We start from the raw sequence: 17,012 nt of genomic DNA on the forward strand, positions 1-17,012 counted from the left end.
CTTGAGCATGATCGAAGACAACCTTTGGTCACAATGGGGCCCAGATTCATACCCTCTATTGCTCGATGCGTAATGAGAAGGTTGGTCCAGCTGACTGTTCAGGCAAGTAAAAGAACTTTAGAGAAACTAAAAGATCTGAGAGGCTGGAGAACACTGCTTTTAATGTCTTCTTTTCTAAAAGCTACTGGCTAAATACAGGATTTAAGTAGCTTTTTGCTTATTTATCTAATGCTTCACAAGAAGATTGGGAGGGAAAAACCTGGGTTGAAGACTCTTCCCCTTTTTTCAGTTTCCTCTGTCATATTGCTAAGCCCTCAGAAATAAGGATATGATCAGGAACAATGACTTTGAAAAAGGCTGTATCATGCTGCTGTTTTGGTTTTCTTCTACTATCTGAGACAATAAAATGGGTTCTGTTGCAACAGTCTAGCAGTTTAACTTGGTACTTTGGGTAGTGTTCAACTAGCCATATGCCAAACGGTTGGTGGATTTCTATCTGACATGTTAGGAAATTCCTATACCTTGCACAACAGTTTTAGAAAGGAGGAAACGTAGTGGGCTTACTTACATACCTGATCAAGATGCTGAACATACACCGTTGCTACCGGCCAAAATGCTGCCCAGCTTTTGCCTCTTCCAGCACACACATCATGACAGACCTTACCTTACCCAATGCTCTCAAGCTCGCTGTGGTGGAAACTTAACTGAGAGAGAATTTGGTAAGCTTTCCCAGCTGTAATCTCCCTGTTTCTGGACTCTCAGCACAGGACACATGCTGGCACAAGAAGGCACACATCATCTTGGTATGATCTGGAGTAAATCAGCCCCAAAACAAGTGATCAGTGTCACAGCCAGTAAAAGCATAGAGATGACTTTCTGCTAGCCCTACACTGTTCTCCTGAGGGAAGGAAATCCATGAGGGTAGGGTAGGTGTGTTGGCTATAAACCACTGATCTGGAAAATTTTTCCTTGCCCATTTAAAAACTATTTTAGAAGTATAATGGAAATCTGCTTGAGATACTGCTGTCAAGTAATATTTCAGTTATCTTCTAGGAACGTATACTGTCAGCAGACTAAAACTGCATGTGCCTGCACCAAATATCTTATTTGCAAGGTAGGCATGCTACCAAAAAATGGACCTCTGTCCTGGTGTTGTCTATTAAGAGGCAGGTGGATGCACCAAGTCTTTGTCGCTGAAAAGGAAACCACGCAGACACCACACAGAGGTCAATACAGGCATGTGGGAGTCCAGAGGTCTAGCTAATATTGACAACTCTGCCACAAAAAAATGCGGATTGTAGCTCACTAGTATCATACTTTAGCATCCTTAGAAGCAAAACAGCAAGTCAGTAAGAATGTTCAACAAAATAAATATATTCAGATAAACCCTACAGCGTTAAAAAAAAAAAAAGTCCTGGAAAGCAGCCCAGGCTGGGGGAGGAAATAACAGTTGAAGGGGGGTAAGGGGAGGAAGGACACTGATATTAGTATAGTTCCAAGCAATCAAACCGAGGTAATACTTGTGTTTGGACAAAGTAAGTTATGGCAGTAGAATAACTGTTAGTATTGCAGTGGCTGCTGAAGGCTCCCAAGTGAGAAGCAGTGGTTCGCTTTTTCATTCTTTTGGCAGTTGAACTCCTCCCTTGAAGCTGGACCTTGTTCGTTTTGCCTTTTTAAAGTTGGTAATTTATACCTTGATGACAACGATGACTGTAGAATGTGTCATACACAAGTCAAACAGGAAGTGCAAGACAAGATTTTAATCATTAAAAGTTTATCGATAACCTCTTATATACACATAGTTATACACAAAGTGGTTCACGAGTCCCTCATTGTCTAGAATTCTGCTGGTGAGGTTGGCCGGCTGAAAGCCGCTCTCTGCCTTTGTCATCTCACAGACAGGATGTTAACATGGAAAATGCCAGCGGGGTTGTTGACAGGTATGGCTTGCTTTGTGGGCTTTAGCTGGGCACTGAAAGGAGCCCATACTCATCTGCTGTATCCAAAATCTTACAGATGACCGGAGACTCCACCTTTAACATAACAGATCAAAACATTAAAAAGATGATGAAATTATTGATAAACTTTAACAAGAGGTTGCAACAGAGATAGTGAGATTAATGACAACAGATCGCAAGAGGCACAGCACTCAAACATCACTTTGTAAAATTTAGTAAGCGCTTTCTACTTCTGGGTGACCTCTATAGCCTATTAGCAATGTGTAACTACTGTAATTAATAATGCCCCTCCTTTCTCTGAGCAAAGGCAATGGCACAAAAAGCAGCACTTGTTTAGCAGCTATGTGTATGGGCTGAAGTACACCACAGGAATCTCTTGTGAAGAGTCACTGGAAGGAAGGGGCCATTTTAAACATACACCTGGAGACATCCTCTACAAGGTGGCACCTGCTCTTAGGGAATTCAAGTACGTCTGTACATACCCCAAGGATGTATTGGCAAGAATGAGGCTCTAACATGTATATGGTCACAGCGTGAGGGGAATCAGATTCTTTGCATCTGAAAACAGAAGAGAAGTTTTGTAGTGTTTAGCATGTAATAAGCACAAAACTAAAACGCCAATTTCCCTAGTATCTATAGCATTTTTACTAAGCTAACAGTCACTGCTTTCTGGGCTTTATGAGGACAACAGAGGCTTTCCCCTCTGACATAGGGAGCAGAGACAAAACACCAGTTTACTGAAAAAGTTAACTTACTTCAATTTCACAGTCACCTGCCTGGGCTTGTCTGTTAAGTCACAAACATCTCCATTTCCATAGAAATGAGACACCATCCTGCCACAAAAGATCGGAATGAAAAAGTTTGGAAATATTAAACACAATTCTTAAGCACACAGCTAACTTGTGTGATACAGTATCTCATCATTCTTCAAATATTCAATTCCAGTATACAAAAAGAAGTAACATGCTGTATTTCAGTTACTGCAGAAGCAGACAGTTGTTCAACATTGGAAGATTTTTCTCTGCATCACATCCAAAGTGTTGAATTACCTTTTCTGATGTTGCATGTTGATTGGGGGGGGGGGGGGGGGGGGGGGGGGAATAAATTAATCTATACACACTGCCCTTGACAGTTTATTGTATCTATTTGTAAGCTGAATATTCATGCGCTCCAGAAGTGGGCCTTGCCATTTATTCTTCCCTATCACAAGTATGAGACCAATTCAGGAACAGATAGCTGGAGTAGTAATCGTGGTGAGGATAACCGTACCGGACTGTCTGGGTGCCGTCTTCCCTAAGATAGTAGGTTCTTGCGGCATTCTTCCTGGACCATTCAATGTGTTCCTCCTTGCTCCAGGTACCCACAACCACAGAAGTCTTGCCACTTTCCTTATCCTAAAAAAGGAAAAGCTGATAATTACACCTTGTATTATACAATTAGCAGTGAGGATATTTTAATGACACATAAAACGTCATTTCTAGAGCAAGTCTGCTGCTGTCAACACAACATGTTCTTGTGTTTGGGACAAACTATGACAGATCTTGTATTAGGGTCAACAGTCAAGTTGATGGTCTCTTCAGAACAGCCGCCCAGACTGTGTGAGCCAATAAAAGTGTTTCAATGACCAGAAGACCATTCCCACAAAAAAACCCTCACATTTTTTCAGCTTTGCTTGTAACTGTGCTCTACCCAACATGGTACCTACGTCCCTCTGCATAAACTTAGGCAGCAGACAGAGGATTTCTTTTCTGAAATCCAACTTCTTAAACCCAAGAGGTTGATCAGCCAAGAAAAGGATGCTGCTTTTTTCAAATTGTAGACAGATTCTCTAACCCTCTTTTCCCCCACAGCCATCTAGTGGCAGAACATAAAACTATTTAAACATACCTCATGATACTGATGAACATATTTGCCATAGCAGAATTCGTACTTCCACCAACCAACACCCTACAGAGAGGTATAATCTCAGCGTTAAAACCAAACAAAACACCCCAAAACAACCACATCCATTTCCCTCCAGACCCTAAACCACTGGCTATTTTAGCTGTAAAACTCCGTGCCTATTCATTAGAAATGTTAATTCAAGGTTTGCACTGAGAGACAATCTCTTATTAGACTAATTGACATCATAAGCAAGGGATGGAGCAAATGAGTTTAAGCAAAGACTCTTGGAAGAGCCATACGGGACTAACTTCCTTAAAATATTTGTATACCTCCTCTTCATCTTTTAAAGAAATACTTTCCTCTTTCAAAGACAGGGAAAACTTGAGATGCCTTTTTTCTGCTGGCTGTTCTCTCACCAAGTTTTATCAGATTTTTTTTTTTCTTCTCATTAATAAAATTAGCACTGAACAATTCTCATGATCTACTTTCATTTCACTGTCTGTTCAAATAAACTGAGTTTCAACAGAAAGGTTAAAGATACCTTTCTGGCATAGACTTCAGTATATAAACCTTCCCTATATCAACACTGGGAAAGGCAATTATTATGTGTGTAAGAAGGCAACTATCAGAATTCACAGAAAAACTAAACAAATACTAAACCAGTATGTGCAATTAAGGAGTAGCTATTTGATTATACATAGCTTTATTTCTCACCCCATGGAAGCAGTAGGAACCACTAAGAAATTCCTTTATAAGTTGGTCATCTGTCAATTTGGAGATGTGGGTTGTTCCCACAGTTAATAGTTGATGGCTTCCAACAGCAACAGGCTTATGAATGGAAGAAAATTTCTCTTCTTTTGTTGAATGCATTTCTTCCTGAAATTAAAAGTATACACAAATACACCCCTTTAGATTTTATAAGGCTTTGCAAGGGACATATAAATTATACGAAGTTACTTAATACTAAGTGAAGTAGGCTGTGTGAAAAAGTAGGAAAGCATTTTGTCATTGTTTTCACTGTCTCCAGCATAGCTGGAAAAAAAATAATCAAAAGTAAAAAACTTTTGCATTTGTAAAAGTCTAAATGTTTACATGCCTGTAAACTGTAGTTTACAAAGGCTACTAAAGTTTTAAATTAGTAGCCCAAACTTACTTGCTTTGTTTTCCTTCCAAATAAGGTAAGTTACAGATTATTTCAACAAGCTTAAAGACCATTTGAAAGACTGACATGATCTTACAAAGTTGGGGAAGAGAACTTATTCCACAGAACTAAAAGTTGTATGTGTTACAACATGGAAAATAAATATTCTTCTATTTAAAATTTAAAAAATCCTACCTCCTTAACCCTTCTAAAAGGCATCTTCATCATTTCTTGCTGTTTCTCCAGCTGTTCCAGATTATGGGGTTTAAGCGGGGATCCTGGCAGAGACTGGCAAAAGATGTCATTCACAGGGGAAGCCCTGAACCTGTCCAAACAAGTCAGCAATGCATCACTTATTACACCTTAAAGACAAAACATACTTTTTTTATTGCTGTAAGTTTCTGACTGAGATGGGCTGAAGCATGTATTTTTCTTTTCTTGTACTTGCACCGTCTCAGCCAAAGCTAGACTGTTCTTACAATTGATGTAAATATGCTTTTGGCCCAGCATAGTCTCACTCCTAATGCTGCCAGACAACTGGCAATGCAGTCTAACCCCTCTTTGTCAAAAGGACAAAGCTGCATATTAAAAGGCAAACTGCATTGTATGTGTACCATGAATGTAGTGTCAAGGCTCCCCAAAACTCTCTCAGAAGCTAGGAAATGGCAAAGGTTAAACTTGATAGATGCAGTTCCCGTATAAATAAAATACTACATTCTTTTATTATCTGACACGTATGGCCTTTCATGCTGCATATACACCCATTATTCCTCTCTCACTCTCTTCATGAGCTACGTCTGCAACAAGCAGCTTATTTCAGGAAAGAAAAAGCAAAAAGATGAAGCGGAGTAAAAACAGCTTTCTCCTTAGTTTACACAAATGAAGGCCTCATTAAAACACCAAATAAGCCATAACAAAACAGTAAAGGAAAGCAAACATCAAAGTGCAAATTGTACTGACAAATGAAGCATTTGTTCAATTTTCATTGCTTATCTCACTGAAAAGGTCCTTTTTAGAGAAAGCTTGTTTACAAAACAAATATGCAGATACTGCTTCAGAGGCAAGGTAGCTTTTTGTGATGTCCTCTTCCTAGGAAGTCTGTAATACACAGCAGTAGCTGTATAATGATCACCACTGTAGGTAAAAGAATCTGAAAACATTTCCTAAATAGTAACTGCACTCTAGATGAAATAAGCTCTGTACCAAAGAAGCCTAGTTTTATCTGAATTTTATTTAAACAACATTAAGCTTAATAGTTACAGCAAAGAAATATTACTTTTCACTGCCTTCCTCCCTCCTGTCCCCCAATTCTCACCAAGTAAAAAAAAAAGTCAAATTATACCCAAATAAGAACAACAACTAGAATTAATGGATATACTTTTGCTAAGGTAATGCAAGTGCATTATTGGATAAGATAACGGGTGTAGAGGAAAAGCGCTGGTGGCTGAAGTACTGCTCAGTGCTGTTTCAGAACACATGACAGGAAAAGCGCACTTAACTTAAAAGTGAGGTTTGCTTGTTGTTACCTCTGCTGACCCCAGCAGCATTTCCAGCCTGTCATCTCCATCTATCTTTATTTACTAAGATGAGGTAAGTGGGAGGATAAAGATCTTGGATGTTTGTTTTTAAGTATTTCCTGCTAGTGGCCAGGAAGCCTTCCATGCCCTCCCTTTGGAAGGAGGTAGCAGCTCAAGATTTTATTCTTATCAAACAACAGGACAACCTGCAGTACTGCGTTCGGTTCTGGGGCCCCCAACATAAGAAGGACATGGACCTGCTCAAGTGGGTCCAGAGGAGGCCACAAAGATGATCAGGGGGCTGGAGCACCTACCCTATGAGGGAAGACAGGCTGAAAGAGTTGGGGTTGCTCAGCCAGGAGAAGAGAAGGTTCCAGGAAGACCTTATAGCGGCCTTCCAGTACTTAAAGGGGGCCTACAGGAAAGATGGGGAGGGACTCTATCAGGGAATATAGCGATACGATGAGGGGTAACAATTTTGAACTGAAAGAGGGTAGATTTAGATTAGGTATTAGGAAGAAGTTCTTCCCTGTGAGAGTGGTGAGACACTGGAACAGGTTGCCCAGAGAAGTTGTGGATGCCCCATCCCTGAAGTGTTGCAGACCAGGTTGGATGGGGCTGGGAGCACCTGGTCTAATGGAAGGTGTCCCTACCCATGGCAGGGGGGTTGGAACTACATGATCTTTAAGGTCCCTTCCAACCCAAACCATTCTGTGATTCTATTATTTCCGTGTGCACTTTCTATTCTTCTACTGATACAGAGGCCTAAAAGACTCATAAACAGGTAACAGTACAAAAGACAAGTACAACAGATAACATAGTATTACCAAACCCATCTACATGAGAAAATGTATAACTGATACTAAATATTTAACAATAGCATACCTTATTTACTCCAACTGGCACATGTTTATAAAATGCATAATTGAGGATTTTGTCCTTTAGACTTTGTTGCCTATTTCAGAACAGTGATTAAATACTCACTTGTTCTGACATTTGTGTCCATGAGAAATTCAGAAATCCTGTCCATTATTTCTCCCTTCATTTGTATGTCATATTCACTTTGCAATTCTGTTTACACCCCTTGAGAGGTCAAAAATCTGTACTATTGAGACCAAGGGTATCTCTTAGATGCATGGTACAATTAAGGGAGGGGTGGGGGGAAGAATCCTGAACTTGATTTTTGGAAAATAACACTGAAATTGTGAATTCTTCGTATTAAAATGACTTGTACAGCTGAAGGTAAGGCAATAAAGCAGGACAGAGACAGATGGGAGCTCTCTAAGTTGGGAGTACTGCTAAAATAAATGTTAAGGTTATGGCTGAAGACCATACTTTTGCTTTCTGAAATTAGAGAAGTTGATGTCTATGCAGATATATAATGCACATACACAATCTGCAGTCTTTGAATACCATGAAAATGATCCCCCAAGACCTTGAAATCATTAAGAGACAGGGCATTCTTCATCTGCCTGCAGCCTTAATGCCCTAGTTTGTGTTTCTCCAGAATGACAGGGCTAGAAATTTACCTGCTGAAAATAAAGTTATACTTCCCATCTGGGATCAATCACTAGAGACTTACAAAATGCAAACTTAGCATGAAAACTTAAGACTTGGCAAAACCACAGTTGCCGAAGTAAGTACATACAAGTGTTACACCTCTGTATCAGATACCACAGCTGGATATATGACTTACGTAAACACATACACACCTGGAAATTGATGAAAATCTGAAGTGATAATATTAGCCAAAATTTGAGTACCGTACCTATATTTAGGATGGTTGCATAACAGAGGTGTCAATATAACCACTTCATATTCACAGGTTGTAACTTCTGCTACTGAAAGAATCTCATGTTTAGCTTCTGGATGACAGATGTACATCACCGTACTTGATCTGGGTAAGTTCTGTCTCAAGCTACAAGGTGTGCCATTTCCCATTTCTACAGGATAGTATGGGGTCATCTGCCCTTCTATATTTTTTGTAGGTATCTAGGTGAAAGAAAGTAAAAGTTAAGAATCACAGTAAAGGTCCTTCGACTCTTCTGAATAGAAAAATATTATTACACTTGCAGAGCCAGCATTACTGGATTGAAACCAGTCCCTGTGTAGTTACTTGGTGTTTCTGCAACATCCAAACATGTTCTGATTTATTACCTCCAGCACAGCGCTGCACAAATGCACCAAGCCACACAAGCTCTGACTGCAAAAGCAGCTGGTTTCTCTGTGCAGGCTGCCTGAGGTTTCAGTTCTATGAAAGCTTGCCAGCTGGGTGCAATGTTTTGGAAGAGCACCGAGCCAGCTGTGTTCACCGTGTAGTCTAGAAGACAGGGACATGTGAGTAGCTCTGCCAGACTCAGCTAGGTCTGACGAGGCATGTTACCTTCACCATGAAGAATCTGAAAACACCCCTGCAAAGTCATCCTGGTACCTGCACTACACCCCTCGGCATACCCAGCCCGGGTTGCTCCATACCCAGAGCATCCCGCACCACCTGTTACTGTGGCTAACAAAGTTAACGATATATACAAAGTAAATCCCACTTTTGTACACACTTCAAGTAAGCTCTCTTCAGACTTGTCCTTCATATGTTTCATCCAGCTTTCACTTTAAGAAATTAATTCCCCAAACCGGTAAAAGTGCCTCTGCTGCCTCCTATCTTGGAAGCAGCTGAAGTTTCTGGGTACCAAAAGCCCTGTTCATGCAAAAGCCATGCTGGAACCCACAAACTAGACCTTTTTCTACCCGTGTTGCTTGAGCTAGTAAAAGGTTTTCAGTGCACAACAAATCAGACTCTGTGCTAAAAGGTGGTGGTGCCTTCTGTGGTCAGGACACTAACCCGGGGACCTGAGACCCTTCTATAAATCACCTACTTTGGTTTTCAAACCATGTTACCCTGTCACAGGCCACTGACTCTCTCCTCCTGAAACTGTTCCATTGTGAATGAAGCAATGAGACATTCATGAGGTTAAAGAATGAACGTGCCAGCAGCTTAATTGCTCGGGCGCTCTTTGGCTTCCAGCCACTTATCTGCTCTGTACTTCAATATTCAGTCGCAGAAAATGAAGATATATTCTGGTGGTGTACAAAAGAGCTGACAAAAAGGGTACCAGTGCCTTCCCTTTCTATCTTTCTGAATAAAACAACTGATTTTTCCTTAAAAATTGAAAAATTATGCCTACGTGTTTCCTTGAAGGTAACCATTCAAGAAATCTAAATGGAGATAGCTGTTGCTTGCACATAACTGAAAGGCACCCCAGTAGGACTGAAGATAAATCTCTAGTCACAGCAGTTTTAAGCACCACCCAAGCTGTGTTATGTATTCTTTCCCTTTTGTGACTAGACATTCCATGCAAATTGCAAGTCTAAATTCTTTATGGACTGAAACCAAGACAGTGTATGTACATCATAAATACTGTCAAAAAAAAAAAGTCAGTAAAAGACTTAACTTCCTCTGAAATAAAGTTAAAAAAAAAAAAAAAAAAAGGAAGAGGCATAACTGCCACTGCCATTAGAACAGGCCAAACTCTGACTTTGGTATGCCCCCCCAATTACCTCCAAAATGCTTATCAGGCATGTATATTTTCTGAGATCTACTGCAGAAGAACCACTCTGTGCTGTGTAAATCAGCATTACAAAGAACACATAGACAAAAATTTCATTTCAGAATGAAAATGAAGGGCAACTGGAAATAAGGTAGGCGCATGTCTCTCCACAGGTCAAATCTGCTATTGCTAATTCCAAACTCCAACATGCTTCAGGTACTTCCATTGTTTTGCTATAAAGTTAGCAACTCAGAATTGAGTTTCGGGGTCCAAAAAAAATGGAAAAGTTCTCTACTGGAAAAGGGAAGCACAGAGTTTTATGGGATGGGTCATCAAGTCAGCTAAGAAATCGTTTGGGGATTTTGTGCTGTAGGATTTCGTTAAGCATTTCTCCCTACCCAAAATGCACCAAAATGTCATTAAGGCAATTGGGATCTCTGATGCAGCTGGAAAAATAACTGTCGCTAGACCATAATGTGACTTTGTGGTTATGTGTATTGTCTTCACAGAAGAAGAGTATCATCTCCTTTAAGTTTAAGATTAACATAACTTTAATGTAAATAAGTAGAAGGGCAAGAAATCTGACTAGCTAAACTAAATAAGCTTTCTGAGCTGGGACTGATAATCAAAAGCAAGAAGAGTGCAGCTCAAGAACAGAGTTTCATTTTTTGATGCTCATTTTGGCAGGGAACTAATTACATAATCTCATCATATATAAATTGCCTCCACTATTGATGGCAAAAGTTAAAATAGATGTTTTTCACTTGCCTCTTTTGCACTCTCTTTTGGATTTTCCTTCTCTTCTTGATCTAGGGAATAATTAAGAATGAGGTAAGCATAAAGTCTGTGAACTGGAAATAAAATGAAATTATAAACAGAGAAGTTTGTATGTGTTGTGTATTTGCTAGTACTTTGTGTATACACTGCCAAGATTCAATTTCATGAACTTGCAGGTGCAAAAGAGGAAAGAAAGGAAATAAACAGTGACCTGGGGTCCAGAGCAAACAGAACAAAATATGAGTTAGCATAGTCTTAAAATAATTTTGAGTTCGTAGGACAGGCCAAATCCAGCCCTAGCACCACAGGAAGGGCAGTCAGGGCAGAAGAACATGTCACTACTGCTGCTCTGCAAGGGGTAGCTGACTACTCTTTTCAAAGTGAGTAAATTACAGGCTGGGGCAGTAAACAGGCAAGTACTTCAGCCCACCCACTAGCCAGCCTCAGAGGATACACTTGTAGGAAGAAGTGAGGCCAGACTGTATGCCATACTTATGATCATGTGAGTAAACATCCTTACGGGGCAGGGGTTGCAAGCTGTCACCAGTGAGAGCTATCCTTAGCCTTCCAAACTGCTTCAGGAGATAGTTTGGACTCCATTCAGAATTAGGTGAGCAGAAGGCCACTCTGCTTTGCTGTCACCCATTCAGCTATTCCAAGTTTACTGTATCACACTTGTGGATTCACCTCACAATGGTTTGAGAAACCATCTACGTCATTTTTTTAAGAGAAGTAGCGTGAATTGCTGTATAGGAAGCAGAGAAAGGATACAGTCTGCCACTTAAGTGGAAAGGACAGAGGGTGAACATCCTAAAAGACTCAGATATGATGACTTGAAGTATCATCACACAACTTCAGCATCTAACCCCACAAAACAATTGGTAACTCAAATTAAACATTTTGTTTTCTGTACAGCAGCACCTAGGGAGAATTAGGCATCTCTGCACAGGATTAATGACAGCACAAACAAGCACTGTAACTCACTACGAAAGAAATGCCAAACAACGCAGTTTCTGAAGCCGTGTTTCTTTTCAGGACTAAGATACCTCACTGAAGGCTGCAGTAGGAATTCAAAGGAATGGGATAAATAACGCTAAAACCCCTCCAAGACTGAGGTGTTCAAGTTAACCACTTTTAGGAAGAGAAAAATGGTGGTGCCCACCTTTTACATACTAGCCTAGAATTGAAAAAAAAACCACAAAACCAAAACAACTAGATTATGTTTTTTTCTACTGTTCCTATCAACTCTGATGAATGAACACTTAGTCTCTGGATTTTTTGATTTCTTTGGACTGATATACTGCCAAAGTGCTCACCCAGGGAAGATTTGGGCAGGTACAACCACAGAATTTCCAGCATGTACAATGATTGACAGGCAAAAAAACTGAAGTGCTCAGAAAATTAGTTATTCTAAACTGAGTTTGGGGCTCAGCTACCTAATTTCCACCACAGTCGCACTTTAGGCACTTCGGTATTTCTGAAGATCTGCACCAGGATCCCTAAAAAAGACTCTCAAACAGTTCCAAGGATCAACTCTACCTGCAAAGGCTGTAAGTGTTTGGGTTTGCAGACTGTTTTATTACAGAATAGCAGAGCCCAAGATGTGTTACACACTCTGCCCTCTGCTCACAGCTTAAAAGACACTTCCCCCCACCCAGAAAGAGAATGGCAACAGCCTACATTATCAAACTCTGGTCTGGCATATATTGCTTCTATTTCTTGTACTATGTATTTTCTTTCCCTGACACTAATTAATTATTGCAGATTAGTTACTCTAATCAATTAGACAGCATGGCAAAATAGACAAGATGGATGCAATGTAAGGTGCTGAAAAAGAATTCACTGAAAACAATACATCTTGTAAAAAACAAAGTAATCTCAAAATTCTATTCTGTTGCACTGGGAATCAGTTTTCTACAGTATATTTCTCAGACAGTAATAATTAAAACCCAAAGAATTAAATTAGCATCAGCAAAATAATCTAAGACAAACCTGGTTCTGATAACGGGTTCTTTATCATCATATTCCCCAGATAGTATTCTTGGATGTTTATTTTCTACAATCAAAAGAAGTTAAAACAAATTTCAGTTACCTTTTTGCATACCTTTTCAAGTGCACACGAATTCAAGTCTTCTAGAGGAGTTAAGCATGAACATGCCAGTGGGAAAGGGGGTTGAGACTACTAAATTGTAAGAAGCCTACCTGTCCCGTTTCCTTCTCCTCGTGATATTGACGGATGTGTTTTCCGTGGCAGACCTCATAAGTCCAGTAAGATTCAATCTTAAAAAATAATTTAAAAAAAATTTATTTTTAGGCACATTACACACCACCCCCCCTCCAAAAAAACCCCATTCCCCCAAAATTTTGGCCTTTGCAGCAATGAAACGCAGCCCAAGCAGGTGGGCTTGGGCACCCTCAAAAACAATAGCACAGTGAATGGTCTCACTCTTCCCCAAGGATTTTGATGACGTTCCAAATAAAAACACCAGGCAAAGTCTCCCTAACTTTCACACAGATAAAACAAAGGAAAAATATTAAATAAAAAGTAAAGACTAAATCTGCCCCCAAACCACTGGGGCTAAGCTGTAGTGACTCAGCACAGACTGGTTTTAACCACTGCTGTAGACACAGGCTGTTTACCAACTGTGGTTGACCTACTCTGCCTTCCTCAAGGACTTGTGTGGGATGTTGTGTAGGTATAATATTTGGCCACTTTCGCTGCCTCTGGGTCTCAGTATCAGCTGGTTTGGTATTAGGCTTGTTCTTGTAATGCAAGAAAGACATGAGTCTTTGAACTGGGACAACAGTTGATGAAAAACTGGAAAACTTTCAGAATATCTACAAGCATGTTTGGTTTGGTCTTCTAACACTTTCTGAGAAATGCTCTTCATTAGACTGTTACACATTATGGCTTGACTACTGGAAGTAAATATTTTAAATCCACATAAGTAAATATAAGTAAATATTTTTAAATTGCTACTATAGCAACCCAATTAATTTGAATCCTAACATCTTCAATTATACAGAATTTTATCAGCAATGTTAAGATATAGTCGTAAAGTTGTAGAGACCTTATTTTGGATTGAATTAGTACCTGAAGTCTGAGACATATTTATCCGAATAGTTTACTACACTAAACCTTGAAATGGACTGGATTGTAAACTTTTGATTAGCATTTAAATTATCAACACAGATGTAACATACTCTATATGAACAGCTACTTTGCTTAAAAAGAGGTTCCAGCAATTCTCCTGGAGTAGGACCTTTATAGTCCTTTTCTTCTTCCTAGAACAGAAGGATATTTCATTACATTAAAATTAATGGTAGCTTGGTTAGTTAATATTCATTTGTGGCACTAAAAAAACAAAGTAAGTTTTATCGCAAAATTAAAAGGTACAAAGCCTCATTAATTCCTGCCCTGAAGGAGCTGTGTGGCAATTAGAAAGAAAAAAATTAGTAAGGGGCAAATAGAAGTCGCAAATAAAGTAGTCAAAACAGAAAAGTTTTGTGGTTTAGAAAACACACACGTGGCAAATGAGTAGGAGCTTTCAACTTGCTCATATCCAGAGTGGCAGCTTGGGATGTGAACAGGAAAACAGCATCAACAGTCTTTTCATTTGTTAGTCAATGCTGATGCCACACTGATGAAGTATAACTGGAACATTACCCAGCTGTCATGGTTTAACCCCAGCCAGCAACTAAGCACCACGGAGCTGCTCACTCACTGCCCCCTGCCACCCAGTGGCACGGGGGAGAGAATTGGGGAAAACCAAGTAAAACTCACAGGTTGAGATAAGAACAGTTTAGTAGAACAGAAAGGAAGAAACTAATAATGATGATAGTAACAATAATAAATTGACAATAATATTAATAATAAAAGGATTGGAATAGACAAGTGATGCACAATGCAATTGCTCACCACCTGCCGACTGATGCCCAGTTAATTCCCAAGCAGCGATCCCTCCCAGCCCACTCCCCCCAGTTTACATACTGGGCATGACATCACATGGCATGGAATACCCCTTTGGCCAGTTTGGGTCAGCTGCCCTGGCTGTGTCCCCTCCCAACTTCTTGTGCCCCTCCAGCCTTCCTGCTGGCTGGGCATGAGAAGCTGAAAAATCCTTGACTTGGTCTAAACACTACTGAGCAACAACTAAAAACATCAGTGTGTTACCAACATTCTTCTCATACTGAACTCAAACACAGCACTATACCAGCTAGTAGGAGGAAAATTAACTCCATCCCAGCTGAAACCAGGACACCAGCTTTTATGTAATTAAAAAAAAAAAAAAGATCAAAAAAGCATAGGCAATACTGTGGAAGTTTATCTCTGCATAATTTTTGCTCTATAAATGTGCACGCTATTGAAGAGATTTCCATACAAAGTTCTTCAGTACTAAAGATTTCTCACCTGGACTGAAGCACTCTGTACTGTCAGTCACTCAAAGGATGAGGGCTATGTCAAAACAGAGGTCCCTACCACAGGAGTACAGCTTGTCTGTGCAAGTTCTCGCAATGTGAAAAAATGAACCGTTGGAGGAACAAATCACCAGTGATAAACCTCACCAAAGGCTTCCTCAATCTACCTTCTCTTGTACAAACAAATGTATTTATACACTTTTTTTAAAAAATTTAAACCCCAAATTGTGCATTCAGGTTTCCAATTGAGGAAGTGATGACAGAGAATAAAAATTACTGATGGTAGAAGCACTACTGGGATAGTATTTTCAGATAGTGATCATGACAGCAGTGTTAACAACCTTCATAGCTGTTTACTGATCTAGAATTTGACAGTTACTTAAAATACAAGAATTTCCCAATCAGTGATAGACCTAGCAATAAACAGAACATTGGAGCAATTGTTTGTTGCCAAATAAGGACTTCAAGACTGTTCAGACTGGCCCCACTTCGTACAGAGCTAGTACATTATACAAAGTGAAGGCATCTATCATAAACTGTGAAACTGTGAAGCATTCTGTAGATGATTTTCCTTTTACAGGAAAAACAAAGCCTTTATTTTGGGGCAAAAAAAAAAAAGGAACTGAAAAGATGCTGGAAAGACTTACCTACAGTTTATAATTACAAAAAAGACTTGACTGAACTTACCTCATTGCCACTTGCTATCAGTGGAAGTATACATTTATATTTTTCTTTATCCACGGTGGTCATTATAATGTAGTTATCCTCTCTGTACAGGACACCCGTTGTTGGCTAAGAACACAACCAGCCTATGGATTAGTCCGGTGTTTTTTTTAATGCTACTTGTTAGAAATATTCCAGAATTCACGAGTGGTACAGTTACTTCCTAGGGCAGGTGTGTTTTCTGGGTCTCGAGTACATCACAAGACCGGGCTTTGGCACTTAAGCTTGCTAGTATTTGCTTGCCTTCTCCTTTGCTTCGACCCTTCTACCTCCAGCCACATCCCCGCTCATCTTACTCCTGCTTACATACTTCTAACCCTTACGAAAGGCCTTTACTAAAGAATCCCCCCCCCCCCCAAACCATTCCATTTTGCAACCGGCCGTTCCCACGTTGATTTTTAGGGCAGATTTCCCAGCTGCCAGACTCAGGCCACGGCCTAACCCTCACCCTCCGGCCTGGCCCACGCCTACCTCCCGACTGCTTGCCACCCCAGGGTGACGCGTAAGGCAGCCACCAGCCAGGCTGTGCTGGGAGCACCCCAAACCGAAACACCCTTTCTGGGGCGTGGGGGCTTCCAAAACAACCGCCGGGCGGGGGGGGGGTAGCTCCGGGCGCTGGGCTGCCTATGAACGGGTAGAGCCGTCCAGCTCCTGCAGCGAGGGGGACTGCAAAGGAGGAGCCAGAGTCCCCTCACACCCCACCCGCGCCCCCACCCCGGTACCGACCAGACTGAACTCGGTGCCGGGCCAGTTCACCCTGAAGGGGATGTCGTCGCTGAGCTGAGGGAGAGCGCGGCCGCCCTCCGCCGCTACCGCCGCCGCCGCCGCCAAGAGAGCGCAGAGCAGCGCCCGCGGCGCGGCCGGGGCGGGGGCCCGGTGCCGGCACCCCCTCATGCCGGCCGGCGGCTCGGGGGAGGGCGGGCGGGCAGCGCCGCCGCCACGTCTGCTTCCGGCGGGGCGGAGCGGGCCGCTACCCATCAACATCCGGGGCAGCCGGCGGCGGCGGGAAGGCGAGCGGGCAGGCGGGCGGTGAGTGAGGGAACGAGCG

At 41.2% G+C, this 17,012-nt stretch overlaps 2 protein-coding genes across 2 annotated transcripts in view; one reads left to right on the forward strand and one right to left on the reverse strand.

Moving 5' to 3' along the window:
- Nucleotides 1–1,745: 1,745 nt before the first annotated feature.
- ERLEC1 (endoplasmic reticulum lectin 1) lies at nt 1,746–16,963 on the reverse strand. Its single transcript, XM_069787733.1, has 14 exons — nt 16,691–16,963; nt 15,929–16,033; nt 14,027–14,107; nt 13,025–13,102; nt 12,815–12,878; nt 10,814–10,854; nt 8,269–8,492; nt 5,179–5,308; nt 4,557–4,718; nt 3,846–3,905; nt 3,228–3,352; nt 2,714–2,791; nt 2,441–2,516; nt 1,746–2,033 (listed from the first exon to the last, which is right to left on the reverse strand). The coding sequence occupies exons 1-14, from the start codon at nt 16,946–16,948 to the stop codon at nt 1,962–1,964; spliced, it is 1,554 nt and encodes a 517-aa protein (XP_069643834.1). The 5' UTR covers nt 16,949–16,963; the 3' UTR covers nt 1,746–1,961.
- The window catches only part of ASB3 (ankyrin repeat and SOCS box containing 3), a 30,199-nt gene continuing 30,122 nt past the window's right edge, over nt 16,936–17,012 (forward strand). The window contains exon 1 of the mRNA XM_069787730.1: nt 16,936–16,993. The gene's annotated coding sequence lies outside the window, so the exon portion shown is untranslated. The remainder of the gene's footprint in view (nt 16,994–17,012) is intronic.

The sequence above is a fragment of the Haliaeetus albicilla genome, chromosome 7 (assembly GCF_947461875.1).
Source record: "Haliaeetus albicilla chromosome 7, bHalAlb1.1, whole genome shotgun sequence".
Lineage (NCBI taxonomy): Eukaryota > Metazoa > Chordata > Aves > Accipitriformes > Accipitridae > Haliaeetus > Haliaeetus albicilla.

Coding starts and splice junctions, on each gene's coding strand:
- ERLEC1 (XM_069787733.1), bottom strand. CDS start 16,948: ATGTTGATGGGTAGCGGCCCGCTCCGCCCCGCCGGAAGCAGACGTGGC. Junction 14,108..15,928: donor TGATAGCAAGTGGCAATGAG/GTAAGTTCAGTC, acceptor CTTCTGTTCTAG/GAAGAAGAAAAGGACTATAA. Junction 8,493..10,813: donor CAAAAGAGAGTGCAAAAGAG/GCAAGTGAAAAA, acceptor TCTTTCACCTAG/ATACCTACAAAAAATATAGA.